The sequence below is a fragment of the Zophobas morio genome, unplaced genomic scaffold, assembly GCF_036711695.1.
Source record: "Zophobas morio isolate AGI-343-1 ecotype UQ-CSIRO unplaced genomic scaffold, CSIRO_AGI_Zmor_V1 ptg000030l, whole genome shotgun sequence".
Classification (NCBI taxonomy): Eukaryota; Metazoa; Arthropoda; class Insecta; order Coleoptera; family Tenebrionidae; genus Zophobas; species Zophobas morio.
Genome location: NW_026972135.1, coordinates 7,948,460 through 7,967,514, shown reverse-complemented (window position 1 = coordinate 7,967,514; position 19,055 = coordinate 7,948,460). Strand labels below are relative to the sequence as shown.

The window sequence follows — 19,055 nt, the reverse complement described above, 5'->3', positions numbered from 1 at the left end:
CCTCATGCGCATTTTCGAAAAAGTGCAATTATTTTCACCCAACATTGTGCAATTTTGAAACACATTAGACAACCTTACCCAAAAACACTAATGCTATTATAAATGAAACCGCTTCGTCCCCAATAAAATTTATTAGAAAAGATGATTACACTATATTATTTAATGTTGCTTCCTTCTGAAGCTGCACCCTTCGGTCAACCGAGCTTTCCCTCCGGTTGATGTGCACAGTATGGTCGAGCATCCTTTGCAGGGTACAGCTGACTGGGCATGGGAGAAAATTGTCGATATAGCGTAACAACCGGGGCACTTCACATCCATAAAGTAACTGTTCGGGTGTTGGACCAATCTTTTGAGTTTGTGGGACCTCTTCTGCTTTTCAGCAGAAGGGTGCAATAAGTCGACCGCCAAAGGCATCTGTAAACATAAACAAGTGGTATTAGAATCGGCGAATTATGGTTGGGGGGGTTGTATGTTGGGTTTGGGGGCGGTGTGGGGCTATTACGTACTTTTTTAACAGCTTCTAACACTCTAAAAGGTTGATTTTAGTCGAACACGCACGTGGTGCTTTCGGTGATCAACCATGTAAAGGAAAGTGACAGTTGACAGGTGATACCACTACAAAGATGGAGGTGCCAACGCAACGGCACGAAAGTACTGGGTTTGCGAGGTTTGTTAAAATTTCGAGTGGTTTTAAAAAGTAAGAATCTAGGAATATTGGACTACAAACAAAGTGTGGTTGTTGTAAAATATTATTAACTTCAAGGCAGAAATAAATTAAATATATTTATTCAAATAGAGAATGCAACATACAATACACCAGAACGATTGATTTTCGTATTTAATTAAAAGTTTTGTTATTTATTCTCAAAATTTTCATGAAACAACAATTATTAACTCTTTTTCATTTGCATATACACAGTTCCGCACTTTCTTACTCGTGTGTTTTTAGGTGTTTAACTACAGACGTTTTATGTTTAGTGGCGAAAGGACACTTGTTACATTTGTACCATTTAGTGTCTTTCTCACTCATGTGTCGAGCAATTACGTGACTTTTTAGACTGACTGTATGTTTAGCTTTATATGGACACTGTGTGCAATGAAACCACTTAATATCCCCTCCACTCAAGTGACGTGCGTTCACGTGACTTGTTAAACTACACTTATACTTAGTTCTGAATGAACAATCTGTACATTCGTACCATTTAATGCAGTTTTCGTCCAAATGCATATACTTCACGTGGTTTTTTAAGTTAGAATATGTTGTACTTTTGTATGGACATTCCCTGCATTCATAGAACTTATTCTGTTCTTTTAAAGAGTGCGTTTTTAAATGGTATTTCAGGGGTATTTTTTCAGTGGTTTTGAATGGACATTTTGAACACTTGTACCATTTTATTGTTTGGTTAATCAAATGCCGCTCTTCCACGTGACTTTTTAAACCAGAATTTGTTTGACTTTTGAAAGGACACTCATTGCATTTATACCACTTATTTCGTTCCACTAGAAGATGTGAACTTATGTGGTACATCAGTCGATAGTTACACTTAGTTCTGTATGAGCACTCTTTACACTCATGCCATTTAGGTCCACTTTCGTCCGAATGCCGCGTGTTTAAGTGGATTTTTAAATGCGAATTTTGTTTGGTTTTGAAGGGACACTGTGCACAGTTGAACCACTTAATGTCATCTGTCACTCGTTTATTGTTACTTTTGGCCACAGAGTTAACCACTCCACAAGCTTTCTTCTTTTTTGTACACGTTGTTGCATGTTGAAGCCACTTAATCCCAAAGTGCGTTAAAAACTTGCATTTTTTGCAGCGGTTTGACCGAATAATGCGGTTTTTATGCAATAAATCAGTCCGATTTTTCCGGTTTGGGTTATGATGTTGTTGGAGGTGTTGTTTGAAAAGCAGCGTTAGCTCTGTCTCAAAATCGCAGTCTTTGCAGTAAAATATTTCAAGCCTGGGGTTCTGACATTGAAAACGTTGATGTGTGGAATGGCGTTTGATGTGGTTGACCAGGAGAAAAAATGACGTTGTGAAGTATGGGCAAAGTTGACAATGAAGGGCGGTTTTCATGGGGTGCCTGCTTTGGTTGGCTAATGTCTCCGAAAATTCCAGAACCGACATTTTGGTAGTCACCTAAATTCAATTCAAAACTAGTTTTTAAAAGAGGCAAAGTGATACTTGATTTTTCTTACCTATAGTTTTTTGGAAAAGTGTGTAGAATGTGTAAACTTGGAATTATTTTAATATGTGTGTCAAAATATAACCTCAAAAATTGTAAATGGTGCTTCATTGGGTGATCCGGTGATCGGAATTGATTGTAGTCAAGTCATCTGTGGAAATATAGACGTATGTCCGTACCTTAAATGCTATGGATAATACATTAATACACATCAAAAAATCTACTTATATATATATCTACTGTATACAAGTATATAAACATGTTTATTTTTTATTTTAGTGATAAACTGTAACTTTGGTCTTTAAGCGACTATACCATGGAATAAAAACTACAGGGTGCCGCATCCAAGTCTGGATATAGGAAATTAACATGGGAATTGGTTTTTATTTTATAATATCTCCCCAGATCACTTTAAAGCTATTATTGAGTGATGCCTTTATGGAGGTCGAAGAGGGCTATCGGCCAGTATTTTTTTCCAATCGTTGCATCGCGCTCATTCACTGTAAAAAGGTTTTAAAAATCGTATTTTGAAATTCGCGCCCGATCCGAATTGTCGCGAAATGTTCCGTCGCACTGTCGAAGTTCGACGATCGCGTCTTTCGATTAATCATGCTTAAGTCATTACTTTTTAAAAATTGGGTTTATTCATTTATTATAGTAGGTAGCATAAACAGAAAAAACTAGTAGTTTCATTTATTTTATTAAATGTTAAAAAAAACGGTAACTCTAAACATAAAAGTAAAGCATTTCTGTTGGATCATAACAAAATATCACCAAATAAAACAACTTCTTAAAAAATATTTACCCTATAACCTGGGTCGAGATTTGTGTATATATTGTAGATGATGTTGAAGTAAAAAAAAAATGTGCTAAATTCTAGCTACCCATAAATACAGATGATAACACTTTTAATTTTTTGTTCACAACTTTCAAATGAAGCATATTAGAAAAAACTTTTGAAATGCAAAATTTAACACGTAAGAATTTTTTTTGCACAATAAAGGAGTGGATAACCCCACTTGATAAATTTTCAGAGGTAATTTTTCCCTTTAAAAGTGTTCATGGGCACCTAGAATTTTGCACAGTTTCTTGCTTTAGTATTCTCTACGATATATACTTGTACAAATCTCGACCCAGGTTGAGGTTACATTATCACAAATTTTAATCACATCACTTAAAAAAAAACTAGAATTAAATCAAATATTTTTTCAATAATTTTTTTTCAAAAACTAAACTGCCTCTTCTGAGTACCTGAGGTGGAGGTAGTTTCATTATATATTCATTTTCTTGGATCTTCCCCTGATCTTTAATGTCCGGAAACATAAAAGCATCCGGAATTTTTGGATTTCTTTTCAAAAAATCACAAAAAATAGGGTTAAGTGATAACACTTTACCAATGTAATATTTTTTGTTTTGTTTTTGAGTTGTTAATTGTACTATAATATAATCGTCTATATTTAAGTCTGGTTTAGAACGATCAGTCTTACTATTTTCAGCCTTGAAATTCAAACGAGGATTCAAATCATCAGAATAATTGGAAGAATTCAAACTTTCGGTGTCCGTGCTGTCATCATATTCGATACTACTTGGGTTGTCTAAATCAGATGAGTCACTTGATATATTATAGCGTCTTTTTTGTTTTCCAATTTGGACTGGTTTTTGAATTTGAGATGCATCTTTATGTTGAAGGCAGGTATCTGTTTCTGAGTTAACTCTACTACTATTACATTTCTTATTTTGAATAAATATTTTGAGACGATCCACACTGACGCGATCCTTTTCATTGTCTAACAGCCAGCAAAGTGAAGACTTTTTTATAACTTTTGTTGTATTACCTAAGCGTATTCTGACTAGATCACCTTTCTCAACAAAAATATCGTCACTATCAAAACTTCTAAGGTGTATGTCTCTGTCAAATTTCTTAGATTCGTACGAAATTGTGCAAAGATCATTCAGTAAATCTTCATCTTGGTCAACTGGATCGTTTTCCAAACTTTGAAAACAGTTACATTTCATGGCTATTTGAGAATTGTAATTTTCAATGTGATCGCACTGTTCTTCACTAAACATTTCATATTCAACTTCGTCATTGCATTCATTGTCTTTACACGGAGCCAAAAATACATAGTTGAAATCTATCACTTTCATTCCTAAATCTTCAGTGTCACGCAGACAATCCCGTAAAGCTGATTCTACGGTGCTTTGTATATCTTTATCTGAAACGTTTCCTAAGTCATCATTTTTCACAAAATCTCTCTTCATGATTGAACTTTTTTTCCTGATTTCTCTAGGAAAAACGAATTTTTTATCCAAATCGTTTTTAATGTTGTTTATAGTTTGCAGTCTGTCACTTCGATGCAACATATCTCTTATATTAAAATTAACAATTGTGCTAAAAGTTGAGGTCATTGATCTAAAGGTAAGTGTCCACTTGCGAGAAATCGCCTCAAAATCAGCCCTGGAGAGCTCCGAGTCCAGTCGAGTAAAGACGAAACACTGATCGGCTGATCTCGCCGCGAACGATATTCTCTCCAGTGGACAAGCCAAACTGCGTTTACTTGCGAGAGATACTGTCCGTGTGAAGAAGCTTCGAATTGGGGAAGTATTCCCCGAGAGTAAGCAGTTCATCATAAATTATTTCTCGAGTAAAGCCGACTTATTTTACACGTTTATGATTCTATGCAAACAGTCGTGAAAAGGACTACGCAATTCGGCCAAATCTGATCGTTTACCTGACTTCAACATTTATACAGCGTTTTGAGATAGGTAACACATTTTTATGAAATTATTAAATACTAAAAAAAATGTAAAACGAAAATAAATGACTAAATTATGCTCATTTGTCGTAAATCTGAAGCAAGTAATGTGAAAAGTAGACTAGATTAACTTTTTTAATTTATAATTAAACATCATAGTTTGTATAAGTGATTCTGATTATACTTCATTATTATTATTATTATTTTGTTGTAGTACGAGATTAAACTATGCACAACGAAGTAAATTCATTTTTTATTATTCAAATAACGTTTTTAAATGAATTTTTAATAATAATTTACATATTAGGTACTACAAATGTATTGTTAAGTAGCATGAGTATTCAAAAATTAATATTTATATTTATTTTCGGTGTTTATCCACAAGTGCTTTTATAAATTGATACCTGCCTCACCTGAAAATATAATTATTAGGGACAATAATTTTATAGATGTTTTTACACACTACAACATTGCATGTAATTGTCCTTTGATGAATCATAACCTGCCGGGATGATAATCTTCAGGTGCCGGTCGTATTAAGCGCTCTTACCAATCTAACCCGGGAGACAATTTACCTATACCCTTTTTGCTACCTGTTTTCCCAGCATTTACATTTCAGTTGAATTTCTTGAAAGAGGATTAACAAAAAGCTCATAAAATCATAAATTATTTGTCGGTCGAGTACAAATCGCTCGTTTCTCTCGCTAGTGTACCCGAGCAGTGGACAGGGTAGCAAATTTGCTAGAACTTGGGCTCTAGTTGGAAACCAAAGCTGTGCCTCTCTGGAGGTACTTTCACAATACGAACACGTTTCGAATTCCTACAGTTCTGTCCGCGAGTGGTGAGCTTTGCCATGGCCAAATTTGGATGGTCAAAAGACCAAACTGCAGAACTAATTGCACGATATGGAAAAAAAGGACTATAGAAATCGCGTAGCATACACTAAAATTATTTTCAACTATACAGAGTGTTCTGTTTTTGAGGCGTAATATTCAACGTACTTTTTTAAATAGAATGCCTAATTCTAATTTTCTAAAAAATTTTTGTAATGAAGCGGTTCACAAAAAAATCGCAATCGTATTAATTTTAAGATCTGTGTTATAATATTTTATGGGGAGATAAACAAAAGTACGTGATTTGCTATGGTATCAATTAAATTAATTTCTAATATGCTGAGTGTTTATAAAAACAAAACTAAAATATTAACAATTTTCAAACATCGTTATTTCCGTCAGCCCATTCTCTACTTTTACGTTTTCTCGACCTTTCATGACCCCTAGAGTACGAAAAAATAAGTCTATAGTTTCCGTCTGTCTGTCTGTCCGTCTGTCTGCCGTCCCGATTTTTATTAGACAGATAATCTCCAAAAGTACTGGGTCGATTCCAGATTTTTGGAAAAGAAAACATAAAAGAACATTTTACAATTTAATTTTGATTCTTACAGCTGTTTTAAAGTTTGATAAGCATAATAAACTTTTAATCAAAATATATTTGCTTATCCCCTCCAAAAAATTGATAACGTCAGTTCAAAATTTTGCCGAATAATTTCCACCCGAAATGTGCAAAATATATATGATCAGTATAATACTTGTAATTTATTATTGTGTTCATATTTTTTAGATTTGCTTATACAGGGCGACTCAAAAAAAAAAATGAATGCGTGATTTTAGTTTCCTGAATAACACAAGAATTGCAAAACTGAATAGGTACTTTGAAATCTTCCAGACGTTTTAAGGTTATTGTAAGCGTGGTAAATTGTTAATCAAAACATATATGTTTATTCCCAACAAAAACTTGATGACGTCATCTCAAAGTTTTTCAGAATAAATTCTACCCAAAGTGTGCAAAATATGTTGAGTTTTTAATTGTGATTTATCACTGCATTCATATTCATCTACTGTTATTTTTAGTATTATACTGCACCAATCCAAGTTGATATACGTGACCTTGCAAAAATGTTGATGACGTCATCACAAAATTGTGTAAAGAAAAAACTCAACTCGAAAATGTTAGATATGTTTCATAGTTCTTTCGGTGCGAGGGAAGTTCTGTCGAAACAACTTTCGACCAATTTTTTACATTTTTAAGAGATATGTGGAAAGAAGATTTTACATAATATTAAATAAGAGTAATAATTGCAATGTTGATTTGATCAAAATCAACTCTACATTAAAATTATATGACATTATAATAGAGGGTGGGATCATATGAATGTGACAACCTGTGACACAGAAAAGAAAGGTCCAAAAACCCCAAAATGTACGTGACATAACCTATGAAGAACACCTTATTTTGTTCAATGATTTACATAATACTTTTATTACTTTTACATATGTACCTGATACAAAAAAATCGTAATGTTACTATTACTCTTTCATGAATAGAAATAGCATCGTGCATTTGCGTATTTCTTAGCACAATTTTAGGTCCAGATAATAATTTATGTCCTCTTACTACCTGTTTTCACAGCTGCAATATTTTACCGTATTTCGTGAAAAATAAATTAACAAAAGGCTCGTAAAATCATAAATTCTTTGTCGGTTCGAGTAAAGAGGGTCCATTTTCCTCGCAAGTGCAACTGTGTAGTGGACAGGGTTTTGAGAGCTTTGTCTGATCGACATCTATCGGCGAGCAAAATTTGCCAAAATATCCTCTCAAATCGACAAGCCCTTGAAAGTAACTCTCGCGAATTCTCGCCAAGTCACTCTCCAGTGGACACGTACCTTAAGGCTTCTAAACATACTCTCACAAATTTGAGAGCTAAACTCCCAAGGCAAGAACATATCATCAGTAAGATTTTTGCACGACCTGAACTTAATGAATTTGGTACCTCATATCACAAACTCAATTTTTAAAAACTAATTTGGGGTGAAATCATAAATTTGGTTTGTAGGTATAAAGCAATATAATGTATCATTTCTCATCGGAACTGCACTTCATTAATTACAACTTTAATATTTGTCAAGCTGAAATATCATGCTGTCAGTTAATGATATTATACTGGAATTTTCTATCATTATGCCCTTAAAAGGTTATTTAATCTCCACTTTTAAGATTAAATTGATATTTTCTTTCTTATGATGAATGCTATGACTTATGTCGCACATGTTACGTTTATTATTTCTAGAAAATATCTAGTTTAACTGGATTTGCTATGATGATTTTGGATTTCCTTTGTTTTCTTGTTGAATTCTCGTTAATTTCTCATTGATTTCCTCTTGATTTCTCTGTGATTTCCTGTGATTTCCTGTGATTTTCTGTAATTTCCTGTGATTTCCTGTGATTTCCTTTGATTTCCTCTGATACCTTTTTTGATTTCCTGTGATTTCCTTTGATTTTCTCTAGCGTATACAATTGATTTCCTCTGCGGTTTACCCCTCGGGAAGACCTTTTAGCTAGAGTGGTAACAGTGTTTTGCTCGACCGTGTCATGTAAATTGCATTTGAAGAGATTCCAGTTTTCCGAAATTGAATTACGACATAGTAGTGATCTCTAGTTTGGATCAATAGCTGTTCTCTTAAACGAAACAGTTCGTTTACGCGGTATAAAACAAATTTGCAGATTGACCATTAACGTAATATGATCCGAAATACTAAACGGATTAAGATAGTCTAAGCTGGAGAGAGAACTATCATCCGATGAAATGATTAAATCAAGGAGGGATGGATTATGGTTGAATCGGTATCTTGTCGGTTGTAAAACATGCTGGTGTAAATTCAACCAGTATTATTTATTTAAGTCTTGTAAGGAAAAAACTTATCAGATACTAAAACAATCTATACATCGATTAGTTTGCTGTCGGGTGCTCTTAAAATTATATTGACAACATACTCGTCATTATGCAAAATGGTTTTCTTAATGTACTTAAATCAGTTTTGTCAAATCTGCTTTCTCGCGCAAATGATTGGACACTAATTTTGGACAAAAATATTCCTGGAGTGGATGTTAGTGCCTCTGGCGGGGACCTGTTTCACCCCTCTCCACCCGTAAGGGTGGGAGCCAGGGCCACCACCACCTTGAAACACAGGGAACATTATTCATTCACTATTCATTATTCACTGACTCTTCAAGCACTCTTCAAGCGGTTAACATAGTCTTTTATATTCAATCTCTGGACCTAACGGTCATAATATCATACTCGCTCTAGAACACACTTGTTATTTATTTAATAAAACTACAAAACGACTGTCCGCTGCTCTTATTCATAATCCATCCTTAGCCAAAATCTTTGACAACGAAAATTTCAACATTTTGGGATTAGTGGAAACTTGCTCTATTTTCTTTTTATTTTTTTATTTATAGAAATATATAGCAGCATTTTATTATTTTCAAAGATCTTTATTTACTCCACCTAGTAAATATTTTTTTATATTATCTAATCTTTGGAAGATAATGTTTCTGGGTGTGTATTTACGTATTTAGAATGTAATCGCACGTCGGTTTTATTCGACGTTCCCACATGATTACATTCTGGAGTTTATGAAAGTTATTGGCAAATTTTTGTTTAAAGTGTTAAGTCCATGAAGCAACATTCTCATGTGAGTAAATGTATATTGTTACAGTTCCTTAGTTGTAAGTGTAAGTTCAAGTTGTCAGTTATGGCCAAATAATAATTTTTGAACAAACGAAAATAAGACTGACTAAACGGTAAACAAAATCTAAATTATGAAACACTGGAATCTACCTTAACTCCTGTCTGTTTGTGCTTTTTAAATTAGAAATTGGAGAATTCTCGAGAGAATTCTCAAGACTCGCTTGAAGAAAAAAGACGGAAACTTCTAGAAGAACTTCAGCTTGTAGATCAACAGCTAGCACAGAGAGAGGTGGAAAATTCAACACTGCAACGGTTGTCAACATCGCATGTAAGTTATTTTGATTTGTTTATATACATAATTTTAAAGTTGATATAGGTACTTATACAAACTAAATTTTCTAATTTATAAAAAAGATTTCAGAAAATGAAAATACAGATCAGCTGCTAGAAAAAAATCAAAAGGACATTACACCACAGACGGAGCAAATTTCTTTGTCCGAAGAAAACGTAAGGAGTTATTTTTAGTATACAATTTTTTAAACATTTTCTTTTAAGCAAATGTCTCATAAAAATACTCTTCAAATTTTATCATGTGTAAATTTTCAGGTTCTTGAGACGGACTCATCAAATTTTAAATTTTATAAAAAACGGAAGGGAGTAGTAGATTTCGGTAAAGGCTACGAATACCTGACTTGTGCACTCTACGCCCTGAAGTTGGGTTTAGACGACGACGTTTCTGATTTCCACATGACCACCAACAATGAGGACTGGGGCGATTTTGATGACATAGAAATTCAAGCCACTTTTAAAAATGGTAAACGGTCGATCTTCCTTTTCCAGTTAAAACATAAGTTCAACAAAGACTGCATTACCGAAAATTTGTTGACCAATGAAATTATCCACAAAAATAAGAAACAACAAAAGAGTAAATTCTACTTACCTCATTATTTACAATCTATTTCAAATTTTGAGAAGCAGGATGAAGATCTTCACTTTATTCTGTATACAAACAGCCAAACCGTCATTCGAGACGGCTCTGTGTTATCTTTCAAGAAAAAATATCCGACATTGTTGGTGGAAGATTGTAACAGTCTAGAACACAAAGAATTACTCACAAATTCTCAAAGTGATAAGATTAGAATCTTTAAAGTCAAACCAAACGTTGGTGCTGACACAGAAGAACTGAAAAGGGTGGAAAATGCCTGTAACAAGTTCTATTTTTTTACAAATCAAGATGATATTGACATCGTAAAACGAAACATTAAAGTATTGCTCGATAATATACTACAAGGTCAATACGACATTTTTGACCTCTTCATACAATTTATGGAATATTGGTGGTCGGAAAATTTTGTCTTGACGAAACATTTATTGTTAGTCAAATTAACCGAACTAGCGTTATCCCCTTACATAAAAACATTAACTGGTAAGAGAACTAATGAGAAAACCGATTTGCTAAAACAAGCGATAATGAATTTCGAGATGACGATTGTCGACAAAAGTCAAGAAGATATAGTCGTCAACATGTGGAAAGAAGCCGAAGAAAATTGTAGTGCATCTCCTCTGGTACAACAAAGTGAAAATGAATTAATAAGTATCCTACAAAAGACAAAAATTTTGTGGCATTTGGAAAAAATTCCACTTGTTATTTGGATCGATAAGTCTAACGCGAATATAGTAGAACGAGTAATGAAAGTTTTGCGCAAATTTTTACAAAACAAAAAAATTGTTCTATTAATTGACGATTCAACCTGTCAGTTTAACGACTGGTGTGTTTTTAACACTTTATTTGACATAATAAAAAATCACCCAAACGAAGAATATTGTTCCAGTATTAAAAATACGTTCAATATTTCACTCCAAGGTAGACAGTACATTTCCTTAAACCACCTAGTGAAGATTGACGTCAATATTGCTGAACATGTCACGACAAAAGACTTGTTTGCCATGTCTCAATGTGAATATATTTTAGTTGGTAATCGAGTGAAAGAACCACCCAGTTTACACAAACCGCGAATTGTGCGTGCCAATTTTATACACACCAAAGAAATTTTTAAACATGCAGGCTGTACAAGAAGTGACGCAATTATTGTTAACTGTGATGCAATTTTTAGACATTTATTAGTCACACATTTTGAAGTCATCGAATTATCTGAATATTTATCTACAGAAAATATAAAATTAAATGACGGTTGCATTCTTGTTTGTACGAAGAATAAATGTACTGACCATCAATTTGATCGGTTTTGTAAAAAATCCAACAAAGGGAACGTTTATTTGTTACAAGCCATAGACCAGGAGTACTGTATATTAGAAGGAAGTCGACAAAAACAGGATCTATTTCAGCTTACAACAAAATACATACAAGAAGCTAACATATTTGACAATTTTAAAAGCCTCTTAAATGTTTTTTGTGCGCCGCCAGGTATGGGAAAATCTAGGTTATTGAAAATTTTAAATCACAATTGTCCACGTGATTCTTGGGCAATTCATGTTGACTTAATTAAGTACAATTCGGTTTTTGCAAAAGGATCAAATCCGCAGGAAGTGTTAAATTATATCTTCGAAATGGAGGAAGGTAGTCGTGATTTATTAACAAATCACGTTAAAAATGCTTTGTTAAGGAACAAAAAAATACATGTTTTTTTCGATGGATTAGACGAGGTAGACAGCAAATACTTGAACGTTGTTATGGGCTGCATACGACAGTTAAAATTAGAAGGCATCAATATTTGGGTTACTTCAAGAGAAAATTTGCGTGAACAAGTATCACAAACGTTAAACGTTGCGCCAGTCGAAATAGAAGAGTTAAACCGCGACCAACAACAAAGTTATATCTGTGAAAGGTTGATCGACAAGTATCAGCTTGAAGAAATAGAAAATATAGCAGCTGCGTTGTCTAGTAGCGTAGACCTCAACAGAAGCCAAGCACTGTTAGGAATTCCACTGCAGCTCTATATAGTAACAGAAATGTTTCTGAACGATAAACAAGTGTACGAAGACTTGATGCAACAAGGTTTATTTGTACTAACTAAAATGTACAAAATATTTTTCGATGGTAAAGTAGAGTCCTGTTTTAAGAAAGTTGTAGCAGATAATCAACAACATCAGCTAGGAGTTACGTCACAGTTTCTTTTGAAACAGTATGAAGTCGTAGCTGTGAAATCGTGCCTCGACTCTTCAGACTTTGAAAAATTAACCTTAAATATGCAAGAGTGTCAAGACTTCATCGATGAGTTAAAAATTAACGGAGACAAACGTGGAATAATTGAAAACATCAACGATAACAACGAAGCTATATTTAATCATCAAACGTACGCAGAGTATTTTGCTTCGGTTTGGTTCAAGAAAAATCAAGACAAACTTCGATTATTCGGGAAGCACTTTTTTTCTGAAAGGTATGAAAATTTACGACTGATGTTTGACGTAAAAATGGCCGAAAAAATCCCCTTACATCTGGCTATAATTTATAAAGATGTCGACCTCTTTGGAGAACACATTGCAAACGTTGAGGTTCAAGACGAAGGTGGTCGTAATGCGTTACATATAGTATGTTGTTATGGAATGAGATATCCTAAAAATGAAAAGAGAACCAATCGAGAGTCGACTGCTTACACACAAATTGTTTCAAAGCTCTTCGAAAAACAAACAATAAAAATCGAACAACGAGATGATTTGTTTGATTTCGATTACGTAGACTATGCGTTAGCATCGAAATGTTTGTATGTAATAGAAATATTTTTTGAACACATGTTACTAACTTATCAAGTTTTGCTACCTTCAGTTGCTCGGTTTTATGATGAAGAAGCTTTGGTTCATTACGCGGCACAGATGGGTTATTCTAATTTGTTTTCAGGGATCATCGCTTCCAATTCAAGTATACTCCAAGTAAATACTCACAATAGAGAAATACATCGTTTGTTACAAATTGCAGTTTTCGGTGTTTTAGATGATAGAGACACCATTGAAACACCGAGAGCTGGAAATATAAGAGTTGCTGAATTGTTAGTAAAATATGATGTATATTTAAATCTACTGGTCGAAAATGAAACTATTCTAGATCAGGCCTGTTCTCAGCAAAAATACGATATGCTAAAATCTTTGACTGAAAATGGTGCCAAATGTAGCAATGGTAATACTATTTTGCACAAATTATTACAAGATAAAGATAAGATAGACGAACATGGAAAATTTGTGATATATGTGTTAGACAACTGGAACGTGGATGTAAATGTACAAAATTTTGATGGTCTGACCCCAGCACAGATGGCATGTAGAGGCGGTAGTCATGAAATTGTAAAGAAATTGTTTGATAAGGGAGCTGAACCAAACATTCTGACCTTGTTTAATTTCAATTTGCTACATTATGCGATAATAGAATCACAACCTGATAAAGAAATGATAAACATTTGTATAGAGCATGGTGTCGACATTAATAAGAAAAATAGTTTTGGAGAGTCACTTTTACACTTGGCATGTAATCATGGTAGTGCTGATGCAGTTGCAACGTTACTTGATAAAGGTGCAAATATCAATGCTGTGGACTGTGCTAATAACAACGCACTACATATCGCATTATCAACAAAGAACCAAAAAGACGAAATAATAGATTTATTGATTGATAGGGGTGTGGACATTAATGCACAAAACAAAAAAGGAAAGACACCACTACATATCGCTTGTAAAACTTCCTATTACCATGCGACACGATTATTACTCACAAAAGGGACTAATATTAACAGCATAGATATCAACAACAAAAACGCACTACATTATGCGTCAAAAAATTGGGCAAAAAACAGAGACATTATAATTTTATTGATTGAGAGTATGATCAACGTTAATTGCGAAAGGAATGCATTGCTAGCTCTACAACTTGCAAAGGAAAACAACGACAGTGAGATCATTGGAAAACTAATTCATTTTGAATCGACTACAAATCTGGTTGAAGACCACCAATTATCTGAGGAAACATCTAATACCGATAATGTCGAACACTCTGAAAGAGAGAAATTTCAAAGCAAAGGGCGAATTTCTGAAACTGAAGTTGGTGCAGGTTCAGTCAACTGTTTTTTTATTCACGATATAAATGAGCCAATACCATTTAATCGATACAGTAATAGATTTTATTTAGACATAAATCAAACAATATTTGGAGGAGATAACTATAATGATGATCAACAAGGATTGCAAAGAATACATGAATTCAAAGTTGCCCGTTATATGCGCGATTTTGAGAAAATGAAGCTGTTAATAAAAGAATGTGCTAAAGAAAACGTTATGGACAATGAGGGCAATACAGTATTACACCACTCCTCAATTTCAGATGAAGATAATGATCAGGTAGAAGTAATCCATCTGCTGATAAAGCATGGGGTTGATGTAAATGCTCAGAATAAATACGGACAGACACCTCTACAATTCGCGTGTTTGTGTTGCAACGAACGTACAGTACAAGAATTAACTGTGAACGGAGCAAAAATTGATACCGAAGATAATAAAAGAAACAATATTTGGCATTATACATTGTCGAATCGTGTGCTTTCGACTAATTTAGTAAACTTTTGGATCGACAACCATCTTGACATTAATTGTCAAAATCAGTATGGAATAGCACCCCTACATCTTGCATGTGAACAAGGAGCCAAGAAAGCTATAGTAAAATTAATACACGCAGGAGCAAACTCTGCTCTCTTGGACAATGACAAAAATAATGCTTTACATTACATGGTGCGAATTGAAAACAATGATGACGATTTATGCTCTCTGGTGACGTTTTTTTTAGTTTCAAACATTTTTGATGTAAACGCTCCAAACGTATTTGGAACAACAGCGCTACATCTGGCCTGTCAACATTGTAACTACAAGTTTGTAAAAATGTTACTTTCTGAGGGAGCTAGAACAGATATTTCGGATAACGATAGCAACACTGCGTTACATTATGCATGTTCTTCCGCAAAACCTAACGAAAAAATAATATATCTTTTATTACGACGTGGTTTAAACGTCAACGCACCAAATAAAAACGGAACATCACCGTTTCATCTTGCTTGCAAATATGCTAGTTTTTCAAGTTCAGAAATTCTGCTAGGTCGAGGAGCTAATAAAAACGACGTTGATCGTAATGGAAATAACGCACTGCATTATGCGTCTAGTTCAAATTATACAAATACAGGTTTGATTAACGTTCTACTTGATAGTGGTTTAGAGGTAAATTCGGTGAATAATTATGGTGCCTCCCCCGTACATCTTGCACGTAAAAGTGATAACATTGATATGCTATTGGAAGCCGGCGGACAATTGCACTCTTTGGACAACAACAAAAATAATATTTTGCATTACGTTTCACAACGGGCAAACGAAAATGTAAAATTATTGAACCACTTATTATCAGTTGCAGATTTTAATCTGAATGCACGAAATAACTGTGGAACAACTCCACTACAACTGGCATGCAGAAGTGGTAATTTTCTGATCGTAGGAAAATTACATGAAACTGGAGCTGAATTAAATATTTTAGACAACGATAACAAAAATGCGTTGCATTATGCTTTGCAATCACCGAAAGAAAATACTTGTTTAGTTAATTACTTAATTCATAACGGTATTATTGATGTTAATGCTCAAGATGTTCAAGGTAAAACACCACTGGAGCTAGGTGCTGATGCTAAAACATGTTGAAGTTCGCATAACCTTAGTGTTCAAATAAATTGGCAAAAACGAAAAAGCTTTCAACTTCTTACGTTTTAACCTCTTTGCAGTGATTTGCGGTGGTAGTAAGGAAATTTATTAAAAATACCATAACTTGTCTTAAATTCCATGTGATGACAAATAGCTGCAATGCCAACGTCATTGTTTTAAAAATAAATTTTATGCCTTACCAGACCACTTTTTTTCGGCATATACTTGTACAAATGCAGTGATCTATTTTTATTACACGTCTTCGTTTAGGTGGTTTATTTTATTTAATTTCGACATTTTAAACGATTTCTGGCTAATTTTTATGTATGTAACAAATATCTATCCACCCTGTTCTGATTCTAACTACTTATTTTGTTTCTATTCAGTAGAAGATTATTCATTTTATTCAGTTCGTATAAAATCAATCACTGAAAAGGAGACAGGGTGGGTGGGCGGGGCTAATTATGTTCTTCTGTTGAGTGCGAACTAATTATATAATCTAGGATGTGAAAAAGTAAAAAAAAGCGCTAATTGTAACTTGTTTTGTTAAAATCAAGCCTAGCTTAGGAAGTACTAGCCCCAACCACCCGTTTCAATTTTCTTGGAAAATATGTCATTTGCCAAAATCGTTATTATCTTAGGGGTTTGTATTGTGTCTTTGTTTCTTAATATATGTACGTCGTTTTCTTTTCACGACAAGAAACTGAAAACATTTTCCTTATTTTTCTACGAGAAATTACCAACTGTAAAAAAAAAGCCAAAAGATAAGCCCCTCTCATCCGTCTCGATCTCAATCGTGATGAATTTTTCATTCGTTGTCAGACCGAGGGGCGGAGCGTAATTGCAAAATCCATACGTGCTACGAAAGATGACTACGTATATTCTGAAAAAAGGGACAATATATTGTGCCTTTTTTTAAATATGCGTAATCATCTGTTTTAAATTTTTGTTGTGACGATGACAAGGTATATTAAGAAAACAAAAAACAAAATATATGCCCCACCCACCCGCCCTGTCTCAATTGTGATGATTATTTTTTATTCGTCGTGAGTCAAGAGGGCGGAGCTTAATTGCAAAATTCTTATTTCTCTACAAGAAATTATCATAAAAAACATGTTTTTGTTCAAAAAACACGATGTATATTAAATATTAAAGCCAGATTGAGAACGAGACGGATGCGTGGAGCTTATCTTTTGATATAGTTTGCTTTCAACAACACTATTTCTCAAGAACATGTTTCACATAGCAATTTCTAGCAGGAAAACAAGGATTTTGCAATTAAGCTCCGCCCCACGACTTACAACGGATAAAAAAAATCATCACGGTTGAGACAGGGTGGGTGGGCGGGGCTTATATTGTGCCTTTTTTGAAATATACGTAGTTATCTGTTTTAAATTTTTGTTGTGAAAAGATGACAAGATATATTAAGAAAGCAAAAAAACAAAATATATGCCCCACCCACCCGCCCTGTCTCAAGTGTGAAGATTTTTTTTATGCGTCGTAAGCCAAGAGGGTGGAGTTTAATTGCAAAATCCCTATTTCTCTACAAGAAATTATCATGTAAGCCATGTTTTTGAGCATCGTGTTATTCAAAAAATACATATTTATTTGTTGACCAAAGGTATACATAAAATTTTATATTTTTATATATTAGAGAGGCGTTTATGTTTATAAATGTATATTTTGTATAGTATTTACAGACTGTAACTTTAATCTTATTAAAATTGACCGTTAATGTGCTTCAAAAGAAACATTAAATGCATTGTTGGTTGCATATCATTTTAGAATGTAGGCCATATCTCTGATGTAGGCACAGTATAGACATCAATCAGTATGGACAACTCGTGTCGGCGCCTTTAATCTTTCTGACCCAATTTTTAAGCCGTCATCGGTGGTCGTTGCCCATGGTAGAAGTAGACATGGTATAGGCATCCGATGTAGAGTGTTTTTCTGTAAAAGGTACACACCAATAAACGTGTGCAAAAACCATTTACATAGATATTAATCGTACTATTACTAATATGATGAACATTTAAAGAAGGTAAATTGTCTAAGTTGCCTGTACTTTCGTCACGGTCAAATTCAAAGGATGTTCCTGGCTTTTCATTAGGACAGTTTTACACGAGGTGGACCATCAAGCGATGCAAATTTCAGTGGTAGTGCGAATTTTTACTTTTTTTTTTTACTTTATTCGTGTTGTCAATGACAATGCAAAATTAATAAAAATGTTGCACATTTTTTAACGAACGTTAAAAAATAGCATATTATTAGCCAAGGTTGTAAAGCCAAGCATTCTAGACCGAGCGCAAATTAGAACCCGAGACGCGCAGCGCAAGACGCAAGAAACAAAGAAATGGACGAGAAAATGGACACAAAATTGGAAGAAATGAACTAAAAATGGATGCAAGGGATGAGAAAATGAAGTCAACAATAGAAGAAGTGAACGGAAAAATGGAAATAATGGACGCAAAAATAGACAAGCAAAAAGATGACATACTCACCAGCCTAGGTTCATTGTTAGTTTGTGACATTGAAGGTTAGTAAGTATGTAAAAAAACTAAAAATAAACTCTACATAAAAAATAATAAAACCAATATAACAAATAATAAAAATAAAAATAAAAAATTCTCAAAACATAAAAAAATTCTTAAATAGAAAATCGTAAAAAACAAAAAATAAACTCTAAATAATAATTAAAAGTATAACAAAACAAAAAATATTCTAGAGTGATGCTTTTTGAAACTCTTGAAATAAAAAAAAATTATAAACTGGTATTTGGCACATTTTTATAAAATAAGTCAATGCGTGTATTTTTTTGTAAGCCAAAATGGTCTATTACTCTGTCATAAAATTGTGTTGTTTGGACTTGGTTTTTGATTAAACCCCTTTCGATGGCAA

General features: G+C 33.8%; 3 protein-coding genes across 3 annotated transcripts; 1 reads left to right on the top strand and 2 right to left on the bottom strand.

Moving 5' to 3' along the window:
- Positions 1–116: 116 nt before the first annotated feature.
- On the bottom strand, positions 117–618 carry LOC135138163 (small ribosomal subunit protein eS27-like). The gene is made up of 2 exons (XM_064068056.1): positions 507–618; positions 117–414 (listed from the first exon to the last, which is right to left on the bottom strand). The coding sequence occupies exon 2, from the start codon at positions 412–414 to the stop codon at positions 160–162; it is 255 nt and encodes an 84-aa protein (XP_063924126.1). The 5' UTR covers positions 507–618; the 3' UTR covers positions 117–159.
- A 252-nt stretch (positions 619–870) lies between these two features.
- Positions 871–2,489, bottom strand: LOC135138267 (zinc finger Y-chromosomal protein 2-like). Its single transcript, XM_064068207.1, has 2 exons — positions 2,200–2,489; positions 871–2,140 (listed from the first exon to the last, which is right to left on the bottom strand). The coding sequence occupies exon 2, from the start codon at positions 2,126–2,128 to the stop codon at positions 932–934; it is 1,197 nt and encodes a 398-aa protein (XP_063924277.1). The 5' UTR covers positions 2,129–2,140; positions 2,200–2,489; the 3' UTR covers positions 871–931.
- A 10,700-nt stretch (positions 2,490–13,189) lies between these two features.
- LOC135138738 (serine/threonine-protein phosphatase 6 regulatory ankyrin repeat subunit A-like) lies at positions 13,190–16,471 on the top strand. The gene has a single exon (XM_064068731.1). It carries the CDS (start codon positions 13,227–13,229, stop codon positions 16,155–16,157), a length of 2,931 nt encoding a protein of 976 aa, XP_063924801.1. The 5' UTR covers positions 13,190–13,226; the 3' UTR covers positions 16,158–16,471.
- The last annotated feature ends 2,584 nt before the right edge of the window (positions 16,472–19,055 follow it).